Source organism: Pleurodeles waltl, chromosome 4_1 (assembly GCF_031143425.1).
Source record: "Pleurodeles waltl isolate 20211129_DDA chromosome 4_1, aPleWal1.hap1.20221129, whole genome shotgun sequence".
NCBI lineage: Eukaryota > Metazoa > Chordata > Amphibia > Caudata > Salamandridae > Pleurodeles > Pleurodeles waltl.
Window position 1 is genome coordinate 462,173,209 of NC_090442.1, and position 23,688 is coordinate 462,196,896.

The 23,688-nt window shown below is 45.8% G+C and overlaps 1 protein-coding gene across 13 annotated transcripts in view; it reads left to right on the forward strand.

Moving 5' to 3' along the window:
* Nucleotides 1-23,688, forward strand: part of FRMD4A (FERM domain containing 4A) — a 676,100-nt gene that overhangs the window by 643,885 nt on the left and 8,527 nt on the right. For 6 of the 13 annotated variants that reach the window (XM_069228739.1, XM_069228737.1, XM_069228734.1 and 3 more), the window contains exon 22: nt 9,789-9,885. The exons of 1 other annotated variant lie outside the window; for it this stretch is intronic. In XM_069228739.1, the coding sequence (XP_069084840.1) occupies nt 9,789-9,885 (97 nt within the window). Of the gene's footprint in view, nt 1-9,788; nt 9,890-23,141; nt 23,208-23,688 lie in introns of those variants that run through there. 6 more of the 13 variants (XM_069228743.1, XM_069228738.1, XM_069228736.1 and 3 more) reach the window with 2 other exon arrangements.

The following is a 23,688-nucleotide window of genomic DNA, read 5'->3' on the forward strand; positions in this document are numbered from 1 at the left end:
CCCTGCTGTACGGCTTTTCAGGTCCTGTTATATCTGATCGAAAGCTACATTTTGTAGTGTTTTAACTGCACACAGTTAATGACTGAGTTCCTACAGCTCGAAAGATGCGCCTCAGCTGTTGTGCCACTAACTGCCCACTTCTCCCATGTTGCACACTACTAATGACAAAATGAGTTTTGAGTTGGACAAATGCAAATTGCGTGGGAATGCACTAAACACATTTGTGTAAAATATCGTTAGGATGCCAGGGCACAAATGCAGACAAGCCTGTTTGATCCAAAAGGGGCAATGCATACCGCTGTACAAATCCACATAACATACCAGTTCACTGTTAACCATTAAGACACTGAGGGATGCCCTGCCATTTTGCACGTTCACAGTCTTTCATTTCGGTTGGTAGCAATGAATCTAGCTTTGCCTTCCTTCTCAAGGAGCTGAGCCTATGCCCTGCCTAAGTCCGCAGTCTTATATTTAGAAGGAATCTAGATATTTGAACCCATCTTCAGTATTGTATTGCAAGCGTCTCAGCAACAGAGGCTGCATCGCACTGTCTCTTCACCAGTTAGTGCAGACTAGGAAGTCCCCAGAAAGGAACTGGCAAAGCGGCATGAACCAGTAGTGTGACATTAGCCCATTGATGCATGGCACAGCAAAGCTGACACACAAAATACAGAAATCGGATTTAACACTACTGCTTTTTGCAGCATGGCAAATAGATTGAAGAGTGTAGTTCTGTAGTAAATCCTTGTCATTGGGAAACCTATTCTTTCTTATGTAACTTGTGTTGAGATGACCCTCAAATTAAAACCTATTATGATCCAATCAAATGTTACTGTTGTGTTTACAGAGAAATGCATAACTAAGCACTTTTGTCAGAGCAAAAGTGTTACAATTCTGAAATATATGTGGAACTATTCTTTAGTTAAATGTGATATGCATACACCAGATCTCCATTCCAACTACTGGTGTCCTTTTGGAATTTGTACTTCTGAAAGCTGTAATGTGCGAGATTTGTACAGCCTATGATGAAGGTGGTTTAAGTTATGAATTGACACTCATAGTTTCACCCGTTTGAAATAGCTTACATATCCTATCATGCTGGAATGAACACACTTATGTTAATACAGCGCAGACTTGCATATTCCAATGGGGTAGATTGGGGACGTTCGGAGAGATGAAATGCCCAGGGAACTTTCAGAGAAGAACTGCCTAGGTGACTTTCTGAGAGTTTAAATTCCTGAGCGAATTTATGAGCGATGAACTGCCCGGGTGACTTTTTGAGTGATGAACTGCCCGGGTGACTTTTTGAGTGATGAAATGCCATGCGTCCATTCTTACTCTTCATATATCTTTGACTATTGTAGTTAAGACAACAGAAGTACTTGGAGGTAACATAGGCAATTCACTGAGCTCTGTAGCTTAGAAATGCAGTGAGAGCACAGATCAGTGATTATATATAGCTGGAAGTGGTGGTCTCCAGTTTGGACTCAGATGTACTCAATATACTTATCTGATTGGAATTTGAACTCCCTCTCGTAGACAGCAAGTTACAGTAGTAGGAAGCAGGGGTCCTCCATCTTCCTGTCGTGCACTAGTTTACACAGTGAGTAGTTCAAGCCTCCCACTGCTGGAAACCGGATTAGAATTATTTAGAATGGAGCGGCAGAGATTGAACTTCCTCCAGGAGAGACAAGTCGATGACAAGTCTATGAGAAGGAGGCGTGGAGGACTCCCATTTCATTGTATGGTACATGGGCGACGATAGAGTGTGGGGGTGAAGAACAAGCTTCCTGCTTCACTGACTGCTGGCTGGCTCCCTGCCACTGCTGTGTATGGAAAGGGAGCTTCTATTAAATCAAGTTGAAAAGAAGTTGGCATTGTGCTCCAAAAATAGACAAACTAAATATAGCACCCAAGTACTCAACAGCCAGTCACATTGCAGGTCTTACGCAGTTAAAGTTTCTTTATGTGTCGTCTTCGCTAGTTAGTTACACAGTCAGTGGGAGTGTCAGCTACGTCTCCGAAATCTAAATAACTAAAGACTGATTGAAAAAGGAATTAAGATGGGGTTACCATACAAATGCAAGTTTTGTTTGTAAGTCTTCCTAATATATAACTGTGCTTGGGCAGTGACCAATTTTTGCATTGGAAACACGTTCTGGGGCTTAGAGTTCCAATGTTCCAATGTAGACCTGCTTGTGATGGAGCTCATGAACCAGATTTATGTGCTAGTTTCGAAGTCAATTTGTTTGTTTATTACGCATATATTGTAACCATTAACTCTGTCACCACTTCACACTGGAGTATAGGTGAACAGGCCAAATGCCAAATACATTTGCAATCAATAGACAAGCAATGTATGCATAAAAAGTTGAAAACAACAATATGAAAAGAAAATCTCAACCCGAGGCCATGATATCCACATAAAAGCCCACAGATAGAGACCACAGACAGAAGACATTTGAAAAATTAAAAGATGTGAAATAGGGATTTCTTTGTGGCCTTCGTGAAAACAGTTAGTCAAGGTGGCTTGTCACAGATTGATATTAAGAGTGTTCTAGAATGGCCAGGCCACGTAGAAAAGTAATTTATAGCCCTTCTCAGAAAACTCACCTCCGTTTTGGAGCTCGCAGTGACCTTGAAATCTGGTTATAGGATTCTTTCAGCTTTTCTCCAGTGCCTGAGCACATCATGAAAGTCATATTTACAATTGAAATACTACTTCGTCCTGTCTGCTTTCCGTTCTTTCTTGTTTGACATAATTTTTACCCAAGGAAACCTTCACTGCTCTTTCGCCGCCTGCCTTCCTCCGAGTACAACCAGAGTGCTCCTCATGAGATGCTTAAATTATTTGATTACTGTTGATTACTTATCTGCTGTATTAACATCAATTACCTTCTGACTACAAAGATCTGGGAGCCCTTAACTAGGTCCTCTCCCTCCTCCCCCGTTAATTTCATGGCCAAATAATTGACCAGTGATATATTTGTTTTGCATTAGCAGTAGAAATTAGTAGAACTACTAAATTTTCACTTAACACCTCTTGTTGTTCATATCTTTCATATAAGCAAACCTCAAGGTATCTGTCATCTAATGCATTAGTTCTCCTATTTTTTTAAGAACACTTACTACATTGCATATTTTCTAATAATATGTTAGAATTTCAGTTTACTAGTTATCATACTGCCTTGGTCTAGTGCTAACTAACATGACTTAAAAAGCATAGTTGGATTCTTCTGTAACACCTTGTACCATCCTTCTAATTCAATCAAATTCTACTTGTGTGATCGTGAAAAAGTTGTCAGTGATATGTTTTGTCATCCAGAACTCAATATAATAACTAATTCGGAATTACACTTCTAACTGTAGATTCCTCACCTTTAGAATATCCCCAGGTGCCAGACTGGATGTGGAAGAATCTTCAGCACAGCCCTGGTGCGCAAGTAGGTGGCGTCATGTGACCCCACTCTGCCCCAGAATGGACAGCCAGAGCTGCATATTGGTGCTACCCAAGCACGTTGACATTAGTTTCTTTCTTTCTGTGCCTTTGTTCACAGATCTGGAGCTAGCTCCTACTTTTTCTCATGAGTTGATGAGCTTTTTTCTCTTTACATTTCTTCCCAGTGTGCAAAGGAACATGTTCCATTCTAAAACTATAGGGTTTAAGCATTTTAGGAACTACTGCAAACAAATGTCTATGACCGATCCCCATGCGAAGTGTCCCTAGTGTTTGGAGTCGGCCACAACTCTAAGTTGTGCAAGCAGCATGCCTTTGTTCACCCAAAGACAATTCAGGAACTGAAAGCCAAGCTGTATGTCACCAAGCACTGCAGGAAGTCACATAAGGGCCGCTCAAAATCAAGAACACGGGCCCATTTGTGCACTTGGGGTTGATCCCGCAACAGGTCATCATTGTAGTCTAAGTCTTAGGGTTAGTCAGATAAAGCACAGGAAGTGGAAGTGGATCTCACTGTAGCCTTGCCACTCTCCATCTGATGGTTGTATGATGCCTTTTCCACGCAGCCTTTAACCACACAGATGCCTCTACCACACATGCCTTTACCACGCATGGTGAATATAAACAAGGTAAGTAAAGTAAAACCTCTCTCTCACACATATACACACACAGACATATTAATTTAATAGTAAATATTTTTTTTTCGGCTTTTGGGGAGAAACTACCTCCAAAAGACTACTCTTTTTTATTTATTTACTCCTAACCTGCCTTAAACACCATTCAGCCTAAACCCTAAAATTACCCATATCTCGCTTTACTACTACCCACTTCTAAACAATATTTAATTGCATTTGTTTCTTTTTTGGGGGGAGAGGGGGACCATCCCCCAAACCTCTCGTTTTTTTGTTGTTTTTTTTAATCTAATCCTAACTTCCTTTACCACTACCCATGCCTAAACCCTAAAATTACCCTTACTGCTCTTTACCACTACCCACCACTAAATTTGATGTGTGGGTGTGTGAGTGAGTGATAAATCTGACACATGGCCAGGACCTCAAAGTTCCTGACAGTCTCACTCCTGGTTTCCTACCCAGGAGACGATTCCACAGCTGATTGAGATGCAACTCGAATTCCATGATCCATCGACGACACAGCAGTAGATTGAGGCACGTAAGAAGGCAAAGCTTTCCATCTTTGGCACCCTATCCAGCTCTCTCAGGTGCACCTTAGGGCCCAGTAGATCCCTGGAAGCCTCAAGTTGGGTCACCACCAATGGGTCTACCTTCTGCACCTCCTAAACCTACTTCAAGTTCAGCTCAGGTTCCCGGAGCCGACTCCACATTCGGCACCAAGAACCATGCTGGTTCCTGCAGCACAGATGCTGGCATTGATGCTGCCAATGCTGGAGTAGGGAATCTATCCAATAGTCCTGTCTGACTCTCAATCAATCAATCCCTCAATCAGTTTTTGTAAAGTGCAGACTCGGAACAGAATCCATCCTAGCCGCAGCCTTGTTCTGGCACAGTTCCAACACGCCCAGTTCCCATACACTTTGACTCTGATAAAATGGTGCCTTTGCCTACCAGCCACACCCCAGTGCTCCAGTAGTTGTCCAACTAGGGCTTTGACCCCAGCAAACCAGCTTTTGGCGATGATGGTGGGTACAAATTGTCCCACACAATGATGATGATAATTTCTGTATGGACCTACGACCAGTCAGAGGGCTGGCACTTCCGCCGACACAGGGCTGGCTCTCCCCACCCTCCCCCTGTCAGACCTACCACAGACGAGTCTATTTCATTCACCATAGTTAGTAAGTGGGCAGCTGAAGTCTTAGAGATTAGCAGTTTTCTTCTGTTGAGGTAATCACCCATATCTTAATGGAATTATTATTTCCCGAACAGTCCTTATATGGGCCCTTACTGCCATTCAACAAGGCCCTGACCGACACTTTCATGGGCACTTGGGCTAAACCTTGCTCCTGCCCATCTGTAAACAGTCAGTTGGTACATGGTCACAGCTCCACTCCAGGTATCCCTGCCTTACTGATGCAGCACGCTACTCTTGAGAGCCTGTTAGTACAGGTCTCCACTAGCATGGTTAAATTCTGACTTCCTACCCCTCCTTCCACCCCCACAACACACAGAGTTGAAAGAAATTGAGACATTTGGATGAATAAGTTTTCACCTGGTCTTAACCTTGAGTGTGCTATCTTTTGACAGTTCAGCATCAACAGTCATGAGAACTGACTGTCGTTTTCGAATTATGGGTATGCAAGGACTGTGTAGCCACGAAGACATGATTTTGAGACTTAAATATTAATAAAAGCTTATTTGAGTTAAATGACACTTGGTATAAATAAGTATTATACATGGTAAGAGATGCAGAAAACGAAGATATATATATATATTTTTTAAATAATACATCGTAAGGTAACAATTCAGCTAATAACAATTTGAGGGTCATTGTTGAAAGTTTTTTGATTGATCCTGCTCAAGTCCCTTGCTTGAGTGCAGTGTCAATAATATTGCGACTTGGAGTTCTCAAGAAGACTCTTGTGGAGACTCATTCTGCCTAGAGTAGAGCACAGGACTCTTGTATGCCTCCTGGCTGCTATCTCTCCCATGGGTTCTGAGGAAGATTAGGAATGACCAGGCCCCAGTGGCTCCAGATTAATTTAGGAGAACTTCAGGGAATGGGCCTCTGTCCTCCAATAATGCTGCCACATATGGTAATTCTTCTGTCGCAGCAGCAGGGCATGGGCCTGCACAATCTGCATCTCCAGGTGTGGAGATTAAGTGGTATCAGATGACTGCATTGTATCTATCTATTGAAGTCATACATATCAGTCTGGCAGCTAGGTGTGTGAATGTGTTACTGTGTTTTTTATATTTGGCCTAGCAAGGAATTGCAGTAGGCACTATCAAAGATGAACTGTTAACCTTTTTTGTTCACAGGACCAACTGTCCTTGTTTAAATCACCTGTTACGGTGCATTTTTTTCAAAATTTGGTACATGTTTCCTCCTAAAATCTTTGTGATGCCATAGTGGGATGTTAATTTAGCACTTATTTTCCTTATGTGTACCACTTTTGAGCCATTGCACAACTATCCATACATCTCCCGACACTGAAGACAGTTTTTCTCAATGGAATCACCTTAGCTTGTCATGAGTGAGCTTCAACCTTTCACTCCAACCAACCCAAACCACCTTCTTTTTAGACAAACTGGTGCAGAGGACTTGAGTGGTCTTTCTACCAAACATTGTGACTCCCTTTCTTGTTGGACAGTCCACCAATCTTCTTCACCTAACTTCACCCCTCAAAAGAGGAGGAGAGACTTCATCACTTGAACCCCAAAAGAATACTCCGCTTTTTCATCAATCTGACCAAAGAGCATCAACTCTTTGTGGGGTTGTCTGAGGCAAAGGAAGGCAAGGTAGGTCAGAAAAATACCTTATTTAGGTAGAAAGTCCTGTCCATCATTATCTGCTAGACACTGGCCAAGATCAATAGAGGACTCACTCCACCAGGGCCAAGACCACTACCACTGCACTGGCATCTGGAGCGCATGTCCTGGATATTTGTCAGGCTGCTACGTGAGCATCAGTGCACATATTCACAATGTTTTATGGAAAGGGCATTTTGGTTGATGAGTCCTGCACAATTTGCTGATCTCAGTCATTCTACAGACCCACTACCGGGTAGGTACTACTTTGGTATCTATTCTAAAGGTGAGGAATCTCTGGTTGGAGGTGTCACTCAGAAGAAAAAGTTACTTACATTCAGAAGCGCTTTTTCTGGTGGATACTCTGTCTAACCACAGATTTCGCACCATACTCCCCTTTCTGGGTAATGTACTCTTTTTCATCTAAAAAATCCAAAATTGGAGATCTGCACACTGGCACGAACAAATTAGTCTTTGGGCTCCGTCCCCAATGGCATGGAAGATGTCCATAAACTGATGTAAGCACGCTGACCTCCAAAGCGAAGTTGAAGCAAAGCTGTACACTGCCACCTACTGATTTGCAAAGGCTGTGCAGAAGAATCTTCAAGATCCAGTCTGGTGCCTGGGTGTATTGTCAAGGTGAGGAATCTGTAGTTAGAGTATCCACCAGAAAGACTATTATCAAAGTTAAGGAACTATGGGGGTTATTACAACTTTGGAGGAGGTGTTAATCTGTCCCAAAAGTTACAGTAAAGTGACGGATATTCCACCAGCCGTATTACGAGTTCCATAGGATATAATGGACTCATAATACGGCTGGTGGTATATCCGTCACTTTACCGTCACTTTTGGGACGGATTAACACCTCCTCCAAAGTTGTAATAACCCCCCATGTCTTTGGTTGCCTCCTGATGTTATACGTATTCTGCCACTAGCTACAGAATATTATTTCTCATCTCACACATGTGATCTTACCTTCTGGTCTTACGTTTGTGAATTGTGTCACTGAATGTTTTTTTTTAATAGCTATACTAGATATTGCTGAGAAAAGGTACATGGTCCAAACACTGCCCTTCTGTTTTGTAATACCCATGGTTGTTTTATAGGGTGGGTCACCAATTGAGGTAGGACCAATTTTCCTCAAAATTGAAGGCTTGACATTATGGAGAAGTATTAGGTTAGTCCACCCATTAGTTAAACAAAAAGAATAAAAGTTATTAATGCTGAAGTGGTGATTTTTTAATACAGTAAAGTAATGTCATCCATTGGTAAATTCCTTTATACAGAATATTTCATTAAGCAGCTGACACGTGTTTCGCCCCTTGCATGGTTGCAAGCCTGTGGACTAACCTAATACTTCTCCATACAAGATATTGTGAATTCCAATGGATAAAGTATTTTGTTTCCCGTGGTGCTTCCTGTCAGATATACACGTTTGCCAATATTTATAACTATTGCAGTAATGGCAGACTTTAACATCTTCCACATGGTGTAGGACAATTAGCTTTTGTCCCTTTCTCCTCAAAACCACTAGCAATGAATAGATCTCCCAAGCTCTTCACTCTCCTAGAAGAAAGTATTTTTGTATTGGTCTATACCCCTATGGGAGTTATAACTTTTTATCAACCTTGCATCTGATGATGATTTTACAGGCACGTTAGTGTGCTAAAGTCCGAAGACCCTGTTTTTTTTTTTGTTTTTTGTTTTTTTTAACGTATGTATGCATTACTGTGAACCCCTACTGTTCCCAACAAGTACCACTAACCAACGATCTGTCAACAAATGAAATATGGTGGCCAACCAAACCTGAAGCAGTTTAGGAAACTGTTCAACTGGGCTCCCTACAGAACGGGTCAGTGAAGGTTAGGCTCTAGAAACGATTCGATTGGGCTCAACCTCCCATCCACAGTCAATGTGTGCCATTTTACCCGCCGTCGCTATTCTGCCCGCTATCAAAACTCCTACATGAATGAATATATAAATCAGTGCGGGGAGACGGGTGTAAAATCTTCAAGAGACACGTTAAGTAGTTTCAGAGATAATTTATATGTCAGTGTAAACAAACAATGCTTGTGTATTCAGCATGACTCGTCTTCAAGAGAAAAAAATATCTGATTAGGTATTAATAAAGTAAAGTTAATGACCGCACCACGCAGAAACAGTTAAGCAGTTCATAGAGTGTTTGGCTGCGGAAAAGATGACCTCCCACTGAGTATACTGTGCTGGGCCCTAATTCGCAAATACAGTCTGTGGGTGTTGGGAGAGGGGAATAGCTGGGAAGTGGAGGGGCGAGGGATTGTACATTAGAAATGTTGTTGCACACGCTGGTTTTGTGTTAATCTCAATTCTAAACAAGCCTCTCAAATGATTCACTGTGTTTCTTAAACTGCCAGACACTGACCTCCAATATTAACACATTCCCCGTGCTTTCGACTTTTCACCCCTTCCGTGTCTGCAAAACAAGGATATAAATCTGGCCGAGCGGTTTGTGGTGACTTTTACTTAAATCGCGGGTGGTCTGCGTTGTTTCATGGCGCTTTGTCCTAATCGGGCCAATTCGCCTCTTTTGGTCGTGCTCGGCCCTGCCCCAGCAAACGCCCTTTGCGCTAAATATAAGTGCACACGTTAAAAGTATTTTCCTTTGAAGTGTACTTGGCTGTCTGGGTGGTGGAGGCCTCACGAGATTTAAACTGGAAAATAAATAGCGAATTCCATCGGGCTTTGACAGCAGTGCCTGTTGTGTGTGTCAGTGCGGTGCCTTCGCTCACGGAACCTGTTAATCACAGCTAGGCGCCTTTCATCTGGCCTGGTGAGTGAGCATTGCATGTATTCTTCGGCCTTGTTACTCGTTGTCTGACCTTTCCCCCTCCTGCTTTGTTTCTTAGCTGCCTTACCTCAGAGCCCGAGGAGTTCAACACCGACCAGTGAGCTGGGGGCGACGCCGCCGAGCAGTCCCCACCACATCCTGGCGTGGCAGACCGGGTGAGTCACGGTGTCGGGGATTATCTCTGCTCCCCCACAGGTCTTCCTTTCTTCGTTGCATCCCAGGCCTCTGCGGTATGCGGATCATCTACGGCGATACCAGGGCTGAAGCAACAAAGGACCAGGTGGAGGCCCGGAAGCTGGTTGTCCGGCATTGCTGCAATCTTGAGGAATGAAAGTTGCCCCCGAATCGTGGTCAGAGGCGCTTCCGTTCTTGCTTAAATGCCGTTATCAGCAAAAAGAATCTACGCTGGGGGCCACGTGTGGGCTGTCTTTGAAAGTGGTTCTGTCTCCGATTATAAAATGCTTGTGCGTGCTGCTCGGTCAAGCACCTGGAAATGGGTTAATATTGGTTTAGTTTAGCTTCACAGGTGGGTTTTTGTAAATAGGCCATACCCCTCCACAACCCTTTCAGAACATTAATTCCAGGGAGTAAAATTGGAGGGGAGTCTGGGAAGGGAGCCTTTTCCATGAGGAATCTCCGGACGCAGAAAGGCAGGAAGTGATTAAAAAATGTTGGGTTTTCAACCCTCTGAGCTGGGATGAAGTCCCAGGTGCAGAGGTAAAGAGTGCCTGAAGGTGGGGCATTGTATGTGCCAAATGGAAGATGTTTTGGGCACAGCATGCCAGTATGCGAGGCCCCCATTCTTGTAAATGTTTAGTACGAGCCAGAAGTGTTCTAGTCTGATAGTGTGTTCGTGTTAATTCTCGGACTCACTGTGGAACTGTTGATGGATGCGGGTGTGTTGATCATACATGCAATAACCGTTGTTATGTGACAGCAGGATCTAGGCCGCAGGGCCGACGTGCCCATTGCATATGCTTTTTGAGAGCTGCTCCTTGTGGGACTGCAGCTGACAAGTGTTAGTTTAATCCAGGAAGGACCACCCACAAGAGCCCCTTTGCTATGGTTGCTGCCATTGTAGATAGACCTCAGAAGACCTGAGTGATCAGTTTTCTTGAGTCTCACTTACAGATGCACTATAATCCATTCTTGGGCCAGGACATCAGTCCTTGCAGTGATGAACTCTTCATTTAGGCTCAGAGAGTGATATCTGCTCCACAGCAGGGCCAGAGGCATGACTGCTTGTTATTCCAGTGGCACCTGGAATTCAGGTTTGAAGAGTTAATTTGTGCAAGGCAATGCTGGCTGCCTATCGGGAATGAGATCACTGGATCAGTGGAAGTTTGCTTTAAAAGGTTGATGGTGGCATGTGGGAGTTCCCTGCGGGTAGTGCTGTTGGTAACAGAAGCATTGATAAGCGCTGTGATTGGTGGGCCAGAGTAACATTCCTAAGACCTGGATTGACAGTTCCTGACAATGCAATGTTTTGGATTTTAGGCTCACCACATAGTGGAGAGATTGCTGAGGAGAGATGGGAGTGTTACTTGCTTTGGATGAATCACTGTGAAATAAGACTGTAGAAGGTCCCACCTGAAGGCCTGACTTTATGGTTTAGTTCATAGTATATTCACAGACGGTGACTTGAACCCAAGTTAAACATTGTTTGAAAATCATCAAAAAGAGGACGTACCTCCTACCTTGCATGGACAAACAGTGTTTTGATTTATTTGCCTCTAATAGAAATGGTCATAGGCCACAATATTGGGTATGAACTGCAGGTGATGCAAGGTAAAGGAACAGAGTTCAGTAAGGTCGAAGTGAAACAGCGAGAAATGGCAGACGTGAGAATCAGAGCACAAGGCCTGCAGTAGTGCCAAGAAACGACAAACCGTCGAGCCTGAGCATCAGCTTAGTAGCGTGCCTCAAGGTTCTGCTTAAGTGCACTGCTCCAGTCTGTCGTGGGTTCAGTAGTATCAACCTTTTCTTTATGCTGGAGCTGAAAGTGACTACGAACACCGGAGTTTTCCGTAACACTTGTAGTTACAATGAGCCAGAAATGTCATTGTTTTCAGCAAGAATTAATCTTTTCACAGACATGCATTTTGACACCATAGGTCCCAGGAATGCGGGAATCCTTGTGATGCATTTTTTCCAAACAATGCTGCAAAACAGGACTACAGATATCCTAGCAATATCATACACCCACTCTGGCAGTACTAATGTCTTGACTGCTTTTCTAACAACTTAATCATTAGTAAGGTTGCAACCATTCGGGCATGTCTCTCCAACAGTGAAAACCGAGCTGCAAGCCTCCATTAATAAGGAAGTGTATAACTTTACTGGTTTCATGGTCGCATCCCAAGACAGGATGGTCAGAAATTTGTAGCCTTGATTATTTCTAGCATTGTTGTGGTGCGTGGTCAGATGACAAATGTAATGCCAGCCTGCGCCTGAATTACAGCCACGGTTGGCTTTTAGCGTAATGATACTATGCGGGTGATGGACCCATTTCACCAATGAGGGGTATTCTAGTAACAACTGTATCTTCCTGGTGGCATGTATATGTGTAAGAATAGCCTGTCATTAAGAGGCCGCTCTTTGCAAATACAAACGCAGATCAGTTGCTGCCCCCACCAGTCACATACCTTAAGTTGCAATACCTGCTTGTCTAGCCAGTCTTTAGAGAGCAAACAAGCCAGGCACAAAGCCGGAAACTGATTGCTCCAGTGGGGATTGGAAGCAAGAAATAGGTGCTTCTCGGTGATCCTTCATCTTCATGCCCTTGCAATTCACGATTGTGGAAGAGTCTGGATGTGCATAGAGCATGTCGCTCAAGCAGGGTGCAGTTCTCACAGTGTACAGCACAGGGTTCTCAAACTAGAAGTGCTGATATGCACCTATTGGTAGGAATCAGGAACCCATTACTGTAACCTTATAATACAAGCTGTTTTATGTGTTGCAACATGCCAATATCTGGCAGGTCACAGACAGTTCACACCTTTCAGTTTCCCTACTTTGTCATTTCCCAGCTTTTCTAGACGCCTTTTGAACAGACTCGACTTATCCAGTGCTCTGTCTGCTTCAGTCCAATCCTCTCTCAACCTAGAAATGCAAGTGCCTGTCTTATTCACATTGGCACTTAAGAAATACATTTGTTTTTCTTTAAAACGGGGCTGCAACGTCTTTGTATAGAGGCCAATTCACAAAGCATTTGGTGTGACTTATATCTGGAAATCCATAAGTAAGTCACAACTGCTCGAAGAAAAATCTTTATGAATTGGCCCTTAATTCCTAAGTTAGGAACACTACTTATGCAGCATTGATTATCCATTTTCCTGATACCTCCCATGGTGCTATCATGCATCACTGAGCTGGTTGTAATTGACCATCTACGTTGAAACAGAAGATTTGTTTGTTCCACCCAGGGAGAAGTTTACAGGAGTTACTACAGATTTCGAAATTACTAAATCACAAACCATCCCCTTGTGACAGTCTCACACTTATACCATGTTATGCGATCACTGCAAATATCAGTGAATGGCCCTGATGAAGATGAAACACACACCAGTATGCCATCTCATATAAACTGTTGTCAAGGCCCAATGAATGTTTACGAAGAATTAAAGCAACACAAAGTGCTATCTGAAGGTTTTTTGTGCCTTAACTATAGAATAAATACTTCAAGTTCTATCATGTTGGCATAGAGGACTGACCAAACGTCTGACAGTATTTGATCAAAAAGCACGTTCCTCCCACACATAATTAAACACTACTAAAATGCTTTGAGAAAAGTTAAAAAGTTGTTGGTAGCTAAGTGGCTTAGAAATTATGGCAGTTTGACAAGGTGATGTGCATTGGAAAGGCGATGACTGTAGTGAACTGCCAATATTTTTTGTTGTAGACTCCTAGATCTGAAGATCTCTACCATGTGTCCACATGGGTTGCTAATCAAATTACTTGATGACTGTGTATCCAGAAAGGGCCTGGCTATAGAGGGTGCAAGGAAGCACTTTGAAGGGTGGCAGAACTGGGGAGTAGCAAGTTATTTGCCACTGACTCAGTTAAATTAGGAAACATTTGATATAATTTAGTGCTCTCAGCTCGTGCCTTTTTCACACTGCACCAGGCAAATTGTATTCTTATTTGTTCTTATTTTGAAAAAAAACATATTTTATCCTACCACAGTAAAGCATCACTGTAAAGAAATGGCTCCCTGTTGCAGTTACCCCCCACTTTTTGCCTGATACTGATGCTGACTTGACTGAGAAGTGTGCTGGGACCCTGCTAACCAGGCCCCAGCACCAGTGTTCTTTCACCTAAAATGTACCATTGTTTCCACAATTGGCACACCCTGGCATCCAGATAAGTCCCTTGTAACTGGTACCTCTGGTACCAAGGGCCCTGATGCCAGGGAAGGTCTCTAAGGGCTGCAGCATGTATTATGCCACCCTAGAGACCCCTCACTCAGCACAGACACACTGCTTACAAGCCTGTGTGTGCTAGTGAGAACAAAATGAGTAAGTCGACATGGCACTCCCCTCAGGGTGCCATGCCAGCCTCTCACTGCCTATGCAGTATAGGTAAGACACCCCCTCTAGCAGGCCTTACAGCCCTAAGGCAGGGTGCACTATACCATAGGTGAGGGTACCAGTGCATGAGCACTGTGCCCCTACAGTGTCTAAGCAAAACCTTAGACCTTGTAAGTGCAGGGTAGCCATAAGAGTATATGGTCTAGGAGTCTGTTTTACACGAACTCCACAGCACCATAATGGCTACACTGAAAACTGGGAAGTTTGGTATCAAACTTCTCAGCACAATAAATGCACACTGATGCCAGTGTACATTTTATTGTAAAATACACCACAGAGGGCACCTTAGAGGTGCCCCCTGAAACTTAACCGACTGTCTGTGTAGGCTGACTAGTTCCAGCAGCCTGCCACACTAGAGACATGTTGCTGGCCCCATGGGGAGAGTGCCTTTGTCACTCTGAGGCCAGTAACAAAGCCTGCACTGGGTGGAGATGCTAACACCTCCCCCCGGCAGGAGCTGTGACACCTGGCGGTGAGCCTCAAAGGCTCACCCCTTTGTCACAGCCCAGCAGGGCACTCCAGCTTGCTGGAGTTGCCCGCCCCCTCCGGCCACGGCCCCCACTTTTGGCGGCAAGGCTGGAGGGAACAAAGAAAGCAACAAGGAGGAGTCACTGGCCAGTCAGGACAGCCCCTAAGGTGTCCTGAGCTGAGGTGACTCTAACTTTTAGAAATCCTCCATCTTGCAGATGGAGGATTCCCCCAATAGGGTTAGGATTGTGACCCCCTCCCCTTGGGAGGAGGCACAAAGAGGGTGTACCCATCCTCAGGGCTAGTAGCCATTGGCTACTAACCCCCCAGACCTAAACACGCCCTTAAATTTAGTATTTAAGGGCTACCATGAACCCTAGAAAATCAGATTCCTGCAACAACAAGAAGAAGGACTGCCTAGCTGAAAACCCCTGCAGAGGAAGACCAGAAGACAACAACTGCCTTGGCTCCAGAAACTCACCGGCCTGTCTCCTGCCTTCCAAAGAACTCTGCTCCAGCGACGCCTTCCAAAGGGACCAGCGACCTCTGAATCCTCTGAGGACTGCCCTGCTTCGACGACGACAAGAAACTCCAGAGGACAGCGGACCTGCTCCAAAAAGACTGCAACTTTGTTTCAAGAAGCAGCTTTAAAGAACCCTGCAACTCCCCGCAAGAAGCGTGAGACTTGCAACACTGCACCCGGCGACCCCGACTCGGCTGGTGGAGAACCAACACCTCAGGGAGGACCCCCGGACTACTCTCCGACTGTGAGTACCAAAACCTGTCCCCCCTGAGCCCCCACAGCGCCGCCTGCAGAGGGAATCCCGAGGCTTCCCCTGACCGCGACTCTCTGAAACCTAAGTCCCGACGCCTGGAAAAGACCCTGCACCCGCAGCCCCCAGGACCTGAAGGACCGGACTTTCACTGGAGAAGTGACCCCCAGGAGTCCCTCTCCCTTGCCCAAGTGGAGGTTTCCCCGAGGAAGCCCCCCCTTGCCTGCCTGCAGCGCTGAAGAGATCCGTTGATCTCTCATAGACTAACATTGCAAACCCGACGCTTGTTTCTACACTGCACCCGGCCGCCCCCGCGCTGCTGAGGGTGAAATTTCTGTGTGGGCTTGTGTCCCCCCCGGTGCCCTACAAAACCCCCCTGGTCTGCCCTCCGAAGACGCGGGTACTTACCTGCAAGCAGACCGGAACCGGGGCACCCCCTTCTCTCCATTCTAGCCTATGCGTTTTGGGCACCACTTTGAACTCTGCACCTGACCGGCCCTGAGCTGCTGGTGTGGTGACTTTGGGGATGCTCTGAACCCCCAACGGTGGGCTACCCTGGACCAAGAACTGAACCCTTTAAGTGTCTTACTTACCTGGTAAAACTAACAAAAACTTACCTCCCCCAGGAACTGTGAAAATTGCACTAAGTGTCCACTTTTAAAACAGCTATTTGTGAATAACTTGAAAAGTATACATGCAATTGAAATGATTCAAAGTTCCTAATGTACTTACCTGCAATACCTTTCAAACAAGATATTACATGTTAAATTTGAACCTGTGGTTCTTAAAATAAACTAAGAAAAGATATTTTTCTATAACAAAACCTATTGGCTGGATTTGTCTCTGAGTGTGTGTACCTCATTTATTGTCTATGTGTATGTACAACAAATGCTTAACACTACTCCTTGGATAAGCCTACTGCTCGACCACACTACCACAAAATAGAGCATTAGTATTATCTATTTTTACCACTATTTTACCTCTAAGGGGAACCCTTGGACTCTGTGCATGCTATTCCTTACTTTGAAATAGCACATACAGAGCCAACTTCCTACATTGGTGGATCAGCGGTGGGGTACAAGACTTTGCATTTGCTGGACTACTCAGCCAATACCTGATCACACGACAAATTCCAAAATTGTCATTAGAAATTGATTTTTGCAATTTGAAAATTGTTCTAAATTCTTAAAAGACCTGCTAGGGCCTTGTGTTAGATCCTGTTTAGCATTTCTTTTAGAGTTTAAAAGTTTGTAAAAGTTTGAATTAGATTCTAGAACTAGTTTTAGTTTCTTAAAAAGTATTCCAACTTTTAGAAGCATAATGTCTAGTACAGATGTGAATGTGGTGGAACTCGACACCACACCTTACCTCCATCTTAAGATGAGGGAGCTAAGGTCACTCTGTAAAATAAAGAAAATAACAATGGGCCCCAGACCTTCCAAACTACAGCTCCAGGAGCTGTTGGCAGAGTTTGCAAAGGCCAACCCCTCTGAGGATGGCAACACAGAGGATGAAGATAGTGACTTGGAGGAAAATTCCCCCCTACCAGTCCTATTTAGGGAGAGCAGGGCCTCTCAAGCCCTGACTCCACAAATAATAGTCAGAGATGCTGGTTCCCTCACAGGAGGGACCAACAACTCTGAAATCACTGAGGATAACTCCAGTGAAGAGGACATCCAGTTAGCCAGGATGGCCAAAAGATTGGCTTTGGAAAGACAGATCCTAGCCATAGAAAGGGAAAGAAAAGAGATGGGCCTAGGACCCATCAATGGTGGCAGCAACATAAATAGGGTCAGAGATTCTCCTGACATGTTGAAAATCCCCAAAGGGATTGTAACAAAATATGAAGATGGTGATGACATCACCAAATGGTTCACAGCTTTTGAGAGGGCTTGTGTAACCAGAAAAGTGAACAAATCTCACTGGGGTGCTCTCCTTTGGGAAATGTTCACAGGAAAGTGTAGGGATAGACTCCTCACACTCTCTGGAAAAGATGCAGAATCTTATGACCTCATGAAGGGTACCCTGATTGAGGGCTTTGGATTCTCCACTGAGGAGTATAGAATTAGATTCAGGGGGGCTCAAAAATCCTCGAGCCAGACCTGGGTTGATTATGTTGACTACTCAGTGAAAACACTGGATGGTTGGGTAACTGGAAATTAAGTGTATGACTATGTTGGGCTTTATAATTTGTTTATGAAAGAACACATTTTAAGTAACTGCTTCAATGAAAAGTTGCATCAGTATCTGGTAGACCTAGGTCCAATTTCTCCCCAAGAATTGGGAAAGAAGGCAGACCACTGGGTCAAGACTAGGGTAACCAAAACTTCCACTGGGGGTGACCAAAAGAAAGGGGTTACAAAGCCTCCCCAGGAGAAAGTGGGTGACACTAGAAACAAAGAAAAAGAGTCCCCTGTAGGCCCCCAAAAACCAGACCAGGTGGGTGGGCCCAGAGACACAACCCAAAACAAAGGTGGGTACCAGGGTAAGAGCTGGGATGCCACTAAGGCATGGTGCCATAACTGTAAACAGACAGGGCACCACACCAAGGACACTTCTTGTCCCAAAAACAAACCCTCTAGCAAAACTCCAGGGGTGACCAGTGTAGCCATTGGGGATGACTCCTCAGATGAGGAGGTCTTCATAGCCTTCAACTGGAAAAAGGGCCCAACAGGTGAGTTGGAGATTCCAGAGGGAAGTAGACACTTCCACCACCTACAGGTGAATGGAATCCCAGCCACTGCCCTGAGAGACACTTGTGCCAGTCACACTATTGTGCATGACAGGCTGGTGTTCTCAAACCAGTACATCCCAGGTGAGATGGCCAGAGTAAGAGTTAGCCCAGACAGGGTCACTAATAGGCCTGTGGCTTTTGTGCCCATAGAAGTGGGTGGAACTTTTAGCTGGAGAAGGGTGGTAGTCAGTACAGACCTCCCCCTTGATTGTCTCCTTGGAAATGACTACCCAGAGGTTAGTCAGAGCCTAAGAGAAGAACTGGTCCAGGGCCAGTCCTCTCCCAAGGATTCTGGAGTGCCTGCCTCTGCAGTAAATGCAAGTAGGCCCCAGAAGAAAAAGAAAAGGAAACAGAGTAGGAAAGGTGGACAACCTTTAGCCAAGGTTCCAGCAAGCCAAGGAGATTTTGCTCCAGTAGAGGAGAACTCCAAAAGTGGCTCTGATAAAGTCCAACCTGACCCACAAGAAGTCCTGGCTAGTCAGGCAACTGTTAAGCCTGAGTGGGTGGCTCCTCAGCTAACAGAAGAAAGAGTGGAAGAAGGGTGTTTACTACAAGATGTGGTAACCCCCCACTCTAATACAGCAGACAGGCACCCTGAACCCAAAGAAGCCTGTAACTTAGCCCCTTCCCTTGTAGGTGAAGAGCTAAAGGTGTGGTTCTGGGCACTGACAGCTGTCAGTGGCCTCTGCTGGGTGTTAGCCTTTATGGCTGCACTATCCTTGGCATGGTGGTCTGACCCCATGCCAAATAACAAGTTAGGCCCCCTGACCCTGTTGGTCATGGTGGGGTTACTCCAGCTCTGGGTAACCTCTTTGGGTAAGCTAGGGGTGACCCTGGCTAAGATAAGATTAGCAGAGGTGGATACCTCTAACCCCAAAATAGAGAGAATAGGTGAAGACATAAAAAGCACAGACAAAAGGCAGTTCAGACTAGGTCCTATCACTGTGGAAGTGGGTCAGTTCCCCGGAGGGAATGACCTGAACAGGAGGATGTAAGGCAGAGTAGGCCCTGCAACAAACCAGCCTATTTCCTCTACTCTTCCTCGCCTGGCAGACTAGGAAGACTCTCCCAGCTTTGGCTGAGTCTCCTGGCCTGTGGGCTGGGGGGGGGCTTGTGTAAAGAAATGGCTCCCTGTTGCACTTACCCCCCACTTTTTGCCTGATACTGATGCTGACTTGACTGAGAAGTGTGCTGGGACCCTGCTAACCAGGCCCCAGCACCAGTGTTCTTTCACCTAAAATGTACCATTGTTTCCACAATTGGCACACCCTGGCATCCAGATAAGTCCCTTGTAACTGGTACCTCTGGTACCAAGGGCCCTGATGCCAGGGAAGGTCTCTAAGGGCTGCAGCATGTATTATGCCACCCTAGAGACCCCTCACTCAGCACAGACACACTGCTTACAAGCCTGTGTGTGCTAGTGAGAACAAAATGAGTAAGTCGACATGGCACTCCCCTCAGGGTGCCATGCCAGCCTCTCACTGCCTATGCAGTATAGGTAAGACACCCCTCTAGCAGGCCTTACAGCCCTAAGGCAGGGTGCACTATACCATAGGTGAGGGTACCAGTGCATGAGCACTGTGCCCCTACAGTGTCTAAGCAAAACCTTAGACCTTGTAAGTGCAGGGTAGCCATAAGAGTATATGGTCTGGGAGTCTGTTTTACACGAACTCCACAGCACCATAATGGCTACACTGAAAACTGGGAAGTTTGGTATCAAACTTCTCAGCACAATAAATGCACACTGATGCCAGTGTACATTTTATTGTAAAATACACCACAGAGGGCACCTTAGAGGTGCCCCCTGAAACTTAACCGACTGTCTGTGTAGGCTGACTAGTTCCAGCAGCCTGCCACACTAGAGACATGTTGCTGGCCCCATGGGGAGAGTGCCTTTGTCACTCTGAGGCCAGTAACAAAGCCTGCACTGGGTGGAGATGCTAACACCTCCCCCCGGCAGGAGCTGTGACACCTGGCGGTGAGCCTCAAAGGCTCACCCCTTTGTCACAGCCCAGCAGGGCACTCCAGCTTGCTGGAGTTGCCCGCCCCCTCCGGCCACGGCCCCCACTTTTGGCGGCAAGGCTGGAGGGAACAAAGAAAGCAACAAGGAGGAGTCACTGGCCAGTCAGGACAGCCCCTAAGGTGTCCTGAGCTGAGGTGACTCTAACTTTTAGAAATCCTCCATCTTGCAGATGGAGGATTCCCCCAATAGGGTTAGGATTGTGACCCTCTCCCCTTGGGAGGAGGCACAAAGAGGGTGTACCCATCCTCAGGGCTAGTAGCCATTGGCTACTAACCCCCCAGACCTAAACACGCCCTTAAATTTAGTATTTAAGGGCTACCCTGAACCCTAGAAAATCAGATTCCTGCAACAACAAGAAGAAGGACTGCCTAGCTGAAAACCCCTGCAGAGGAAGACCAGAAGACAACAACTGCCTTGGCTCCAGAAACTCACCGGCCTGTCTCCTGCCTTCCAAAGAACTCTGCTCCAGCGACGCCTTCCAAAGGGACCAGCGACCTCTGAATCCTCTGAGGACTGCCCTGCTTCGACGACGACAAGAAACTCCCGAGGACAGCGGACCTGCTCCAAAAAGACTGCAACTTTGTTTCAAGAAGCAGCTTTAAAGAACCCTGCAACTCCCCGCAAGAAGCGTGAGACTTGCAACACTGCACCCGGCGACCCCGACTCGGCTGGTGGAGAACCAACACCTCAGGGAGGACCCCCGGACTACTCTCCGACTGTGAGTACCAAAACCTGTCCCCCCTGAGCCCCCACAGCGCCGCCTGCAGAGGGAATCCCGAGGCTTCCCCTGACCGCGACTCTCTGAAACCTAAGTCCCGACGCCTGGAAACGACCCTGCACCCGCAGCCCCCAGGACCTGAAGGACCGGACTTTCACTGGAGAAGTGACCCCCAGGAGTCCCTTTCCCTTGCCCAAGTGGAGGTTTCCCCGAGGAAGCCCCCCCTTGCCTGCCTGCAGCGCTGAAGAGATCCGTTGATCTCTCATAGACTAACATTGCAAACCCGACGCTTGTTTCTACACTGCACCCGGCCGCCCCCGCGCTGCTGAGGGTGAAATTTCTGTGTGGGCTTGTGTCCCCCCCGGTGCCCTACAAAACCCCCCTGGTCTGCCCTCCGAAGACGCGGGTACTTACCTGCAAGCAGACCGGAACCGGGGCACCCCCTTCTCTCCATTCTAGCCTATGCGTTTTGGGCACCACTTTGAACTCTGCACCTGACCGGCCCTGAGCTGCTGGTGTGGTGACTTTGGGGATGCTCTGAACCCCCAACGGTGGGCTACCCTGGACCAAGAACTGAACCCTGTAAGTGTCTTACTTACCTGGTAAAACTAACAAAAACTTACCTCCCCCAGGAACTGTGAAAATTGCACTGTGTCCACTTTTAAAACAGCTATTTGTGAATAACTTGAAAAGTATACATGCAATTGAAATGATTCAAAGTTCCTAATGTACTTACCTGCAATACCTTTCAAACAAGATATTACATGTTAAATTTGAACCTGTGGTTCTTAAAATAAACTAAGAAAATATATTTTTCTATAACAAAACCTATTGGCTGGATTTGTCTCTGAGTGTGTGTACCTCATTTATTGTCTATGTGTATGTACAACAAATGCTTAACACTACTCCTTGGATAAGCCTACTGCTCGACCACACTACCACAAAATAGAGCATTAGTATTATCTATTTTTACCACTATTTTACCTCTAAGGGGAACCCTTGGACTCTGTGCATGCTATTCCTTACTTTGAAATAGCACATACAGAGCCAACTTCCTACAATCACTTTCCTTATAGACACAGGGGGTCATTGCCACCCTGGCAGTCTTTAGACCACTGGGGTAGAGGTGCCGTCTGACCGCTGCCAAAGCGGTGGTTCGACCGCTTTGGTGGCAGTATGACTGTGGCGGTTGCGCCACTGTCGGAGCACCAGTTTCCCTCCACAGGAGGGGCTGTTGGTGCTGGTGGTCCTAATCCACCAGGGCAGCACGGCATGCAGCACCGCCCTGTGTATTACAAGCCCCCCCCCCTCCGCCAGCTTTTACATGGCAGTAGCACCACCATGTAAAGGCAGGCGAAGACAGGGTGCAGGGGGCCCACATGGCCAGCACCCGTCTCAGAATTCACTTTCTGCAATGCAGACAGTGAGCAGCGCGACCAGTGCAAGTTCACCCTAGTCACCGCAACATTGCTGCTGGCTCAATTATGAGCTGGCGCCAATGTTGTAGGTGTTCCCCGCTGGGCCCGTGGGCAGAAACGTTGTTTCCGCCTGCTGACCCAGTGGGTAACTCGTAATGGGGCCCGCGGGAAGGCGGCCGCAGTGGCGGCAACCTGACAGCGGGTGTTTGGCTGACGGCCTTTTCCATCCGCCAAACTCAAAATGCCCCCCATAGTATTATAAGATGCATGGGTCAGCAGTATAGGAGCTAAATGGGATTTGTTTCCAATAACATCTTGATTCTGTTTACCCAAGTTTCCCAAGCTAAATGTGATGTATGTTTGCCAAATTGATATTCCTTGTGCCACACAGTTTGTGCTTGGTCCTTGCCAGCTTTGCATGTGCATATTGCATGCAAACATGGAAGCTGTCATCCAGAACACTGTTTTCATTATTAAACGAATACGTGCAACTTCCAATCTTTCAAGATCTTTTTTTTTTAATTTGTGAAGACACAATTTGGGAGTTGTAGGCCTCTTTGTATGTCACTAACTGCTTTGTCTCAAAACTAGGACTTGTCTTCCTCTCTAACTGCTGTAACACCCCTCTGTCTGTCTTGCGTTTAACTCTCCCCCTTTCCTTTTCTTTCCTCTGCTGTCCGATGCTTAGAGAAGGAACTGAAAGCTCACCCAGTTTGGATGAGTCTCCTACTCACCAAAGTATTGATGATTAGAGGTACGGTATGGTAAGGGGCCTTTCTTGCTGTTTCACTTATTATTGCTTGCAGTTTGTGTTTTTGAATGTTATAATCTGTTTTTTAATTAGTCAGTTCTGGCTGTGTGACGTAGAAAGAACACAATCTTATTTTAATTTTGCCCAGTAATCCCGCAGGAATTAACTGCCAGGTGGAATTTATTTCATTATTTTTGTTTGTTTTTATACTTTGAAGCCACTAACAGTAACATATGAGGGGATAACTGGCTAAGCTTTCAACATTGAAATTGAACTAAAATATTGAAATCTTGATTTACCAACTCGAACATATTGTGTTATCCTAGGCAGAGATGTCTCCTCGCGTGCCTCTGATCTGCCAACATTTAGATATCGAGGGCGCTGGTTATGAGCAGTTGGGAAAGTGGCGATGCATGTGCAAATGGGAATTTGCTCAGGGATCGGAATTCTGATGTTACAGTTTACGCAAGGGGTATTTCCCTCT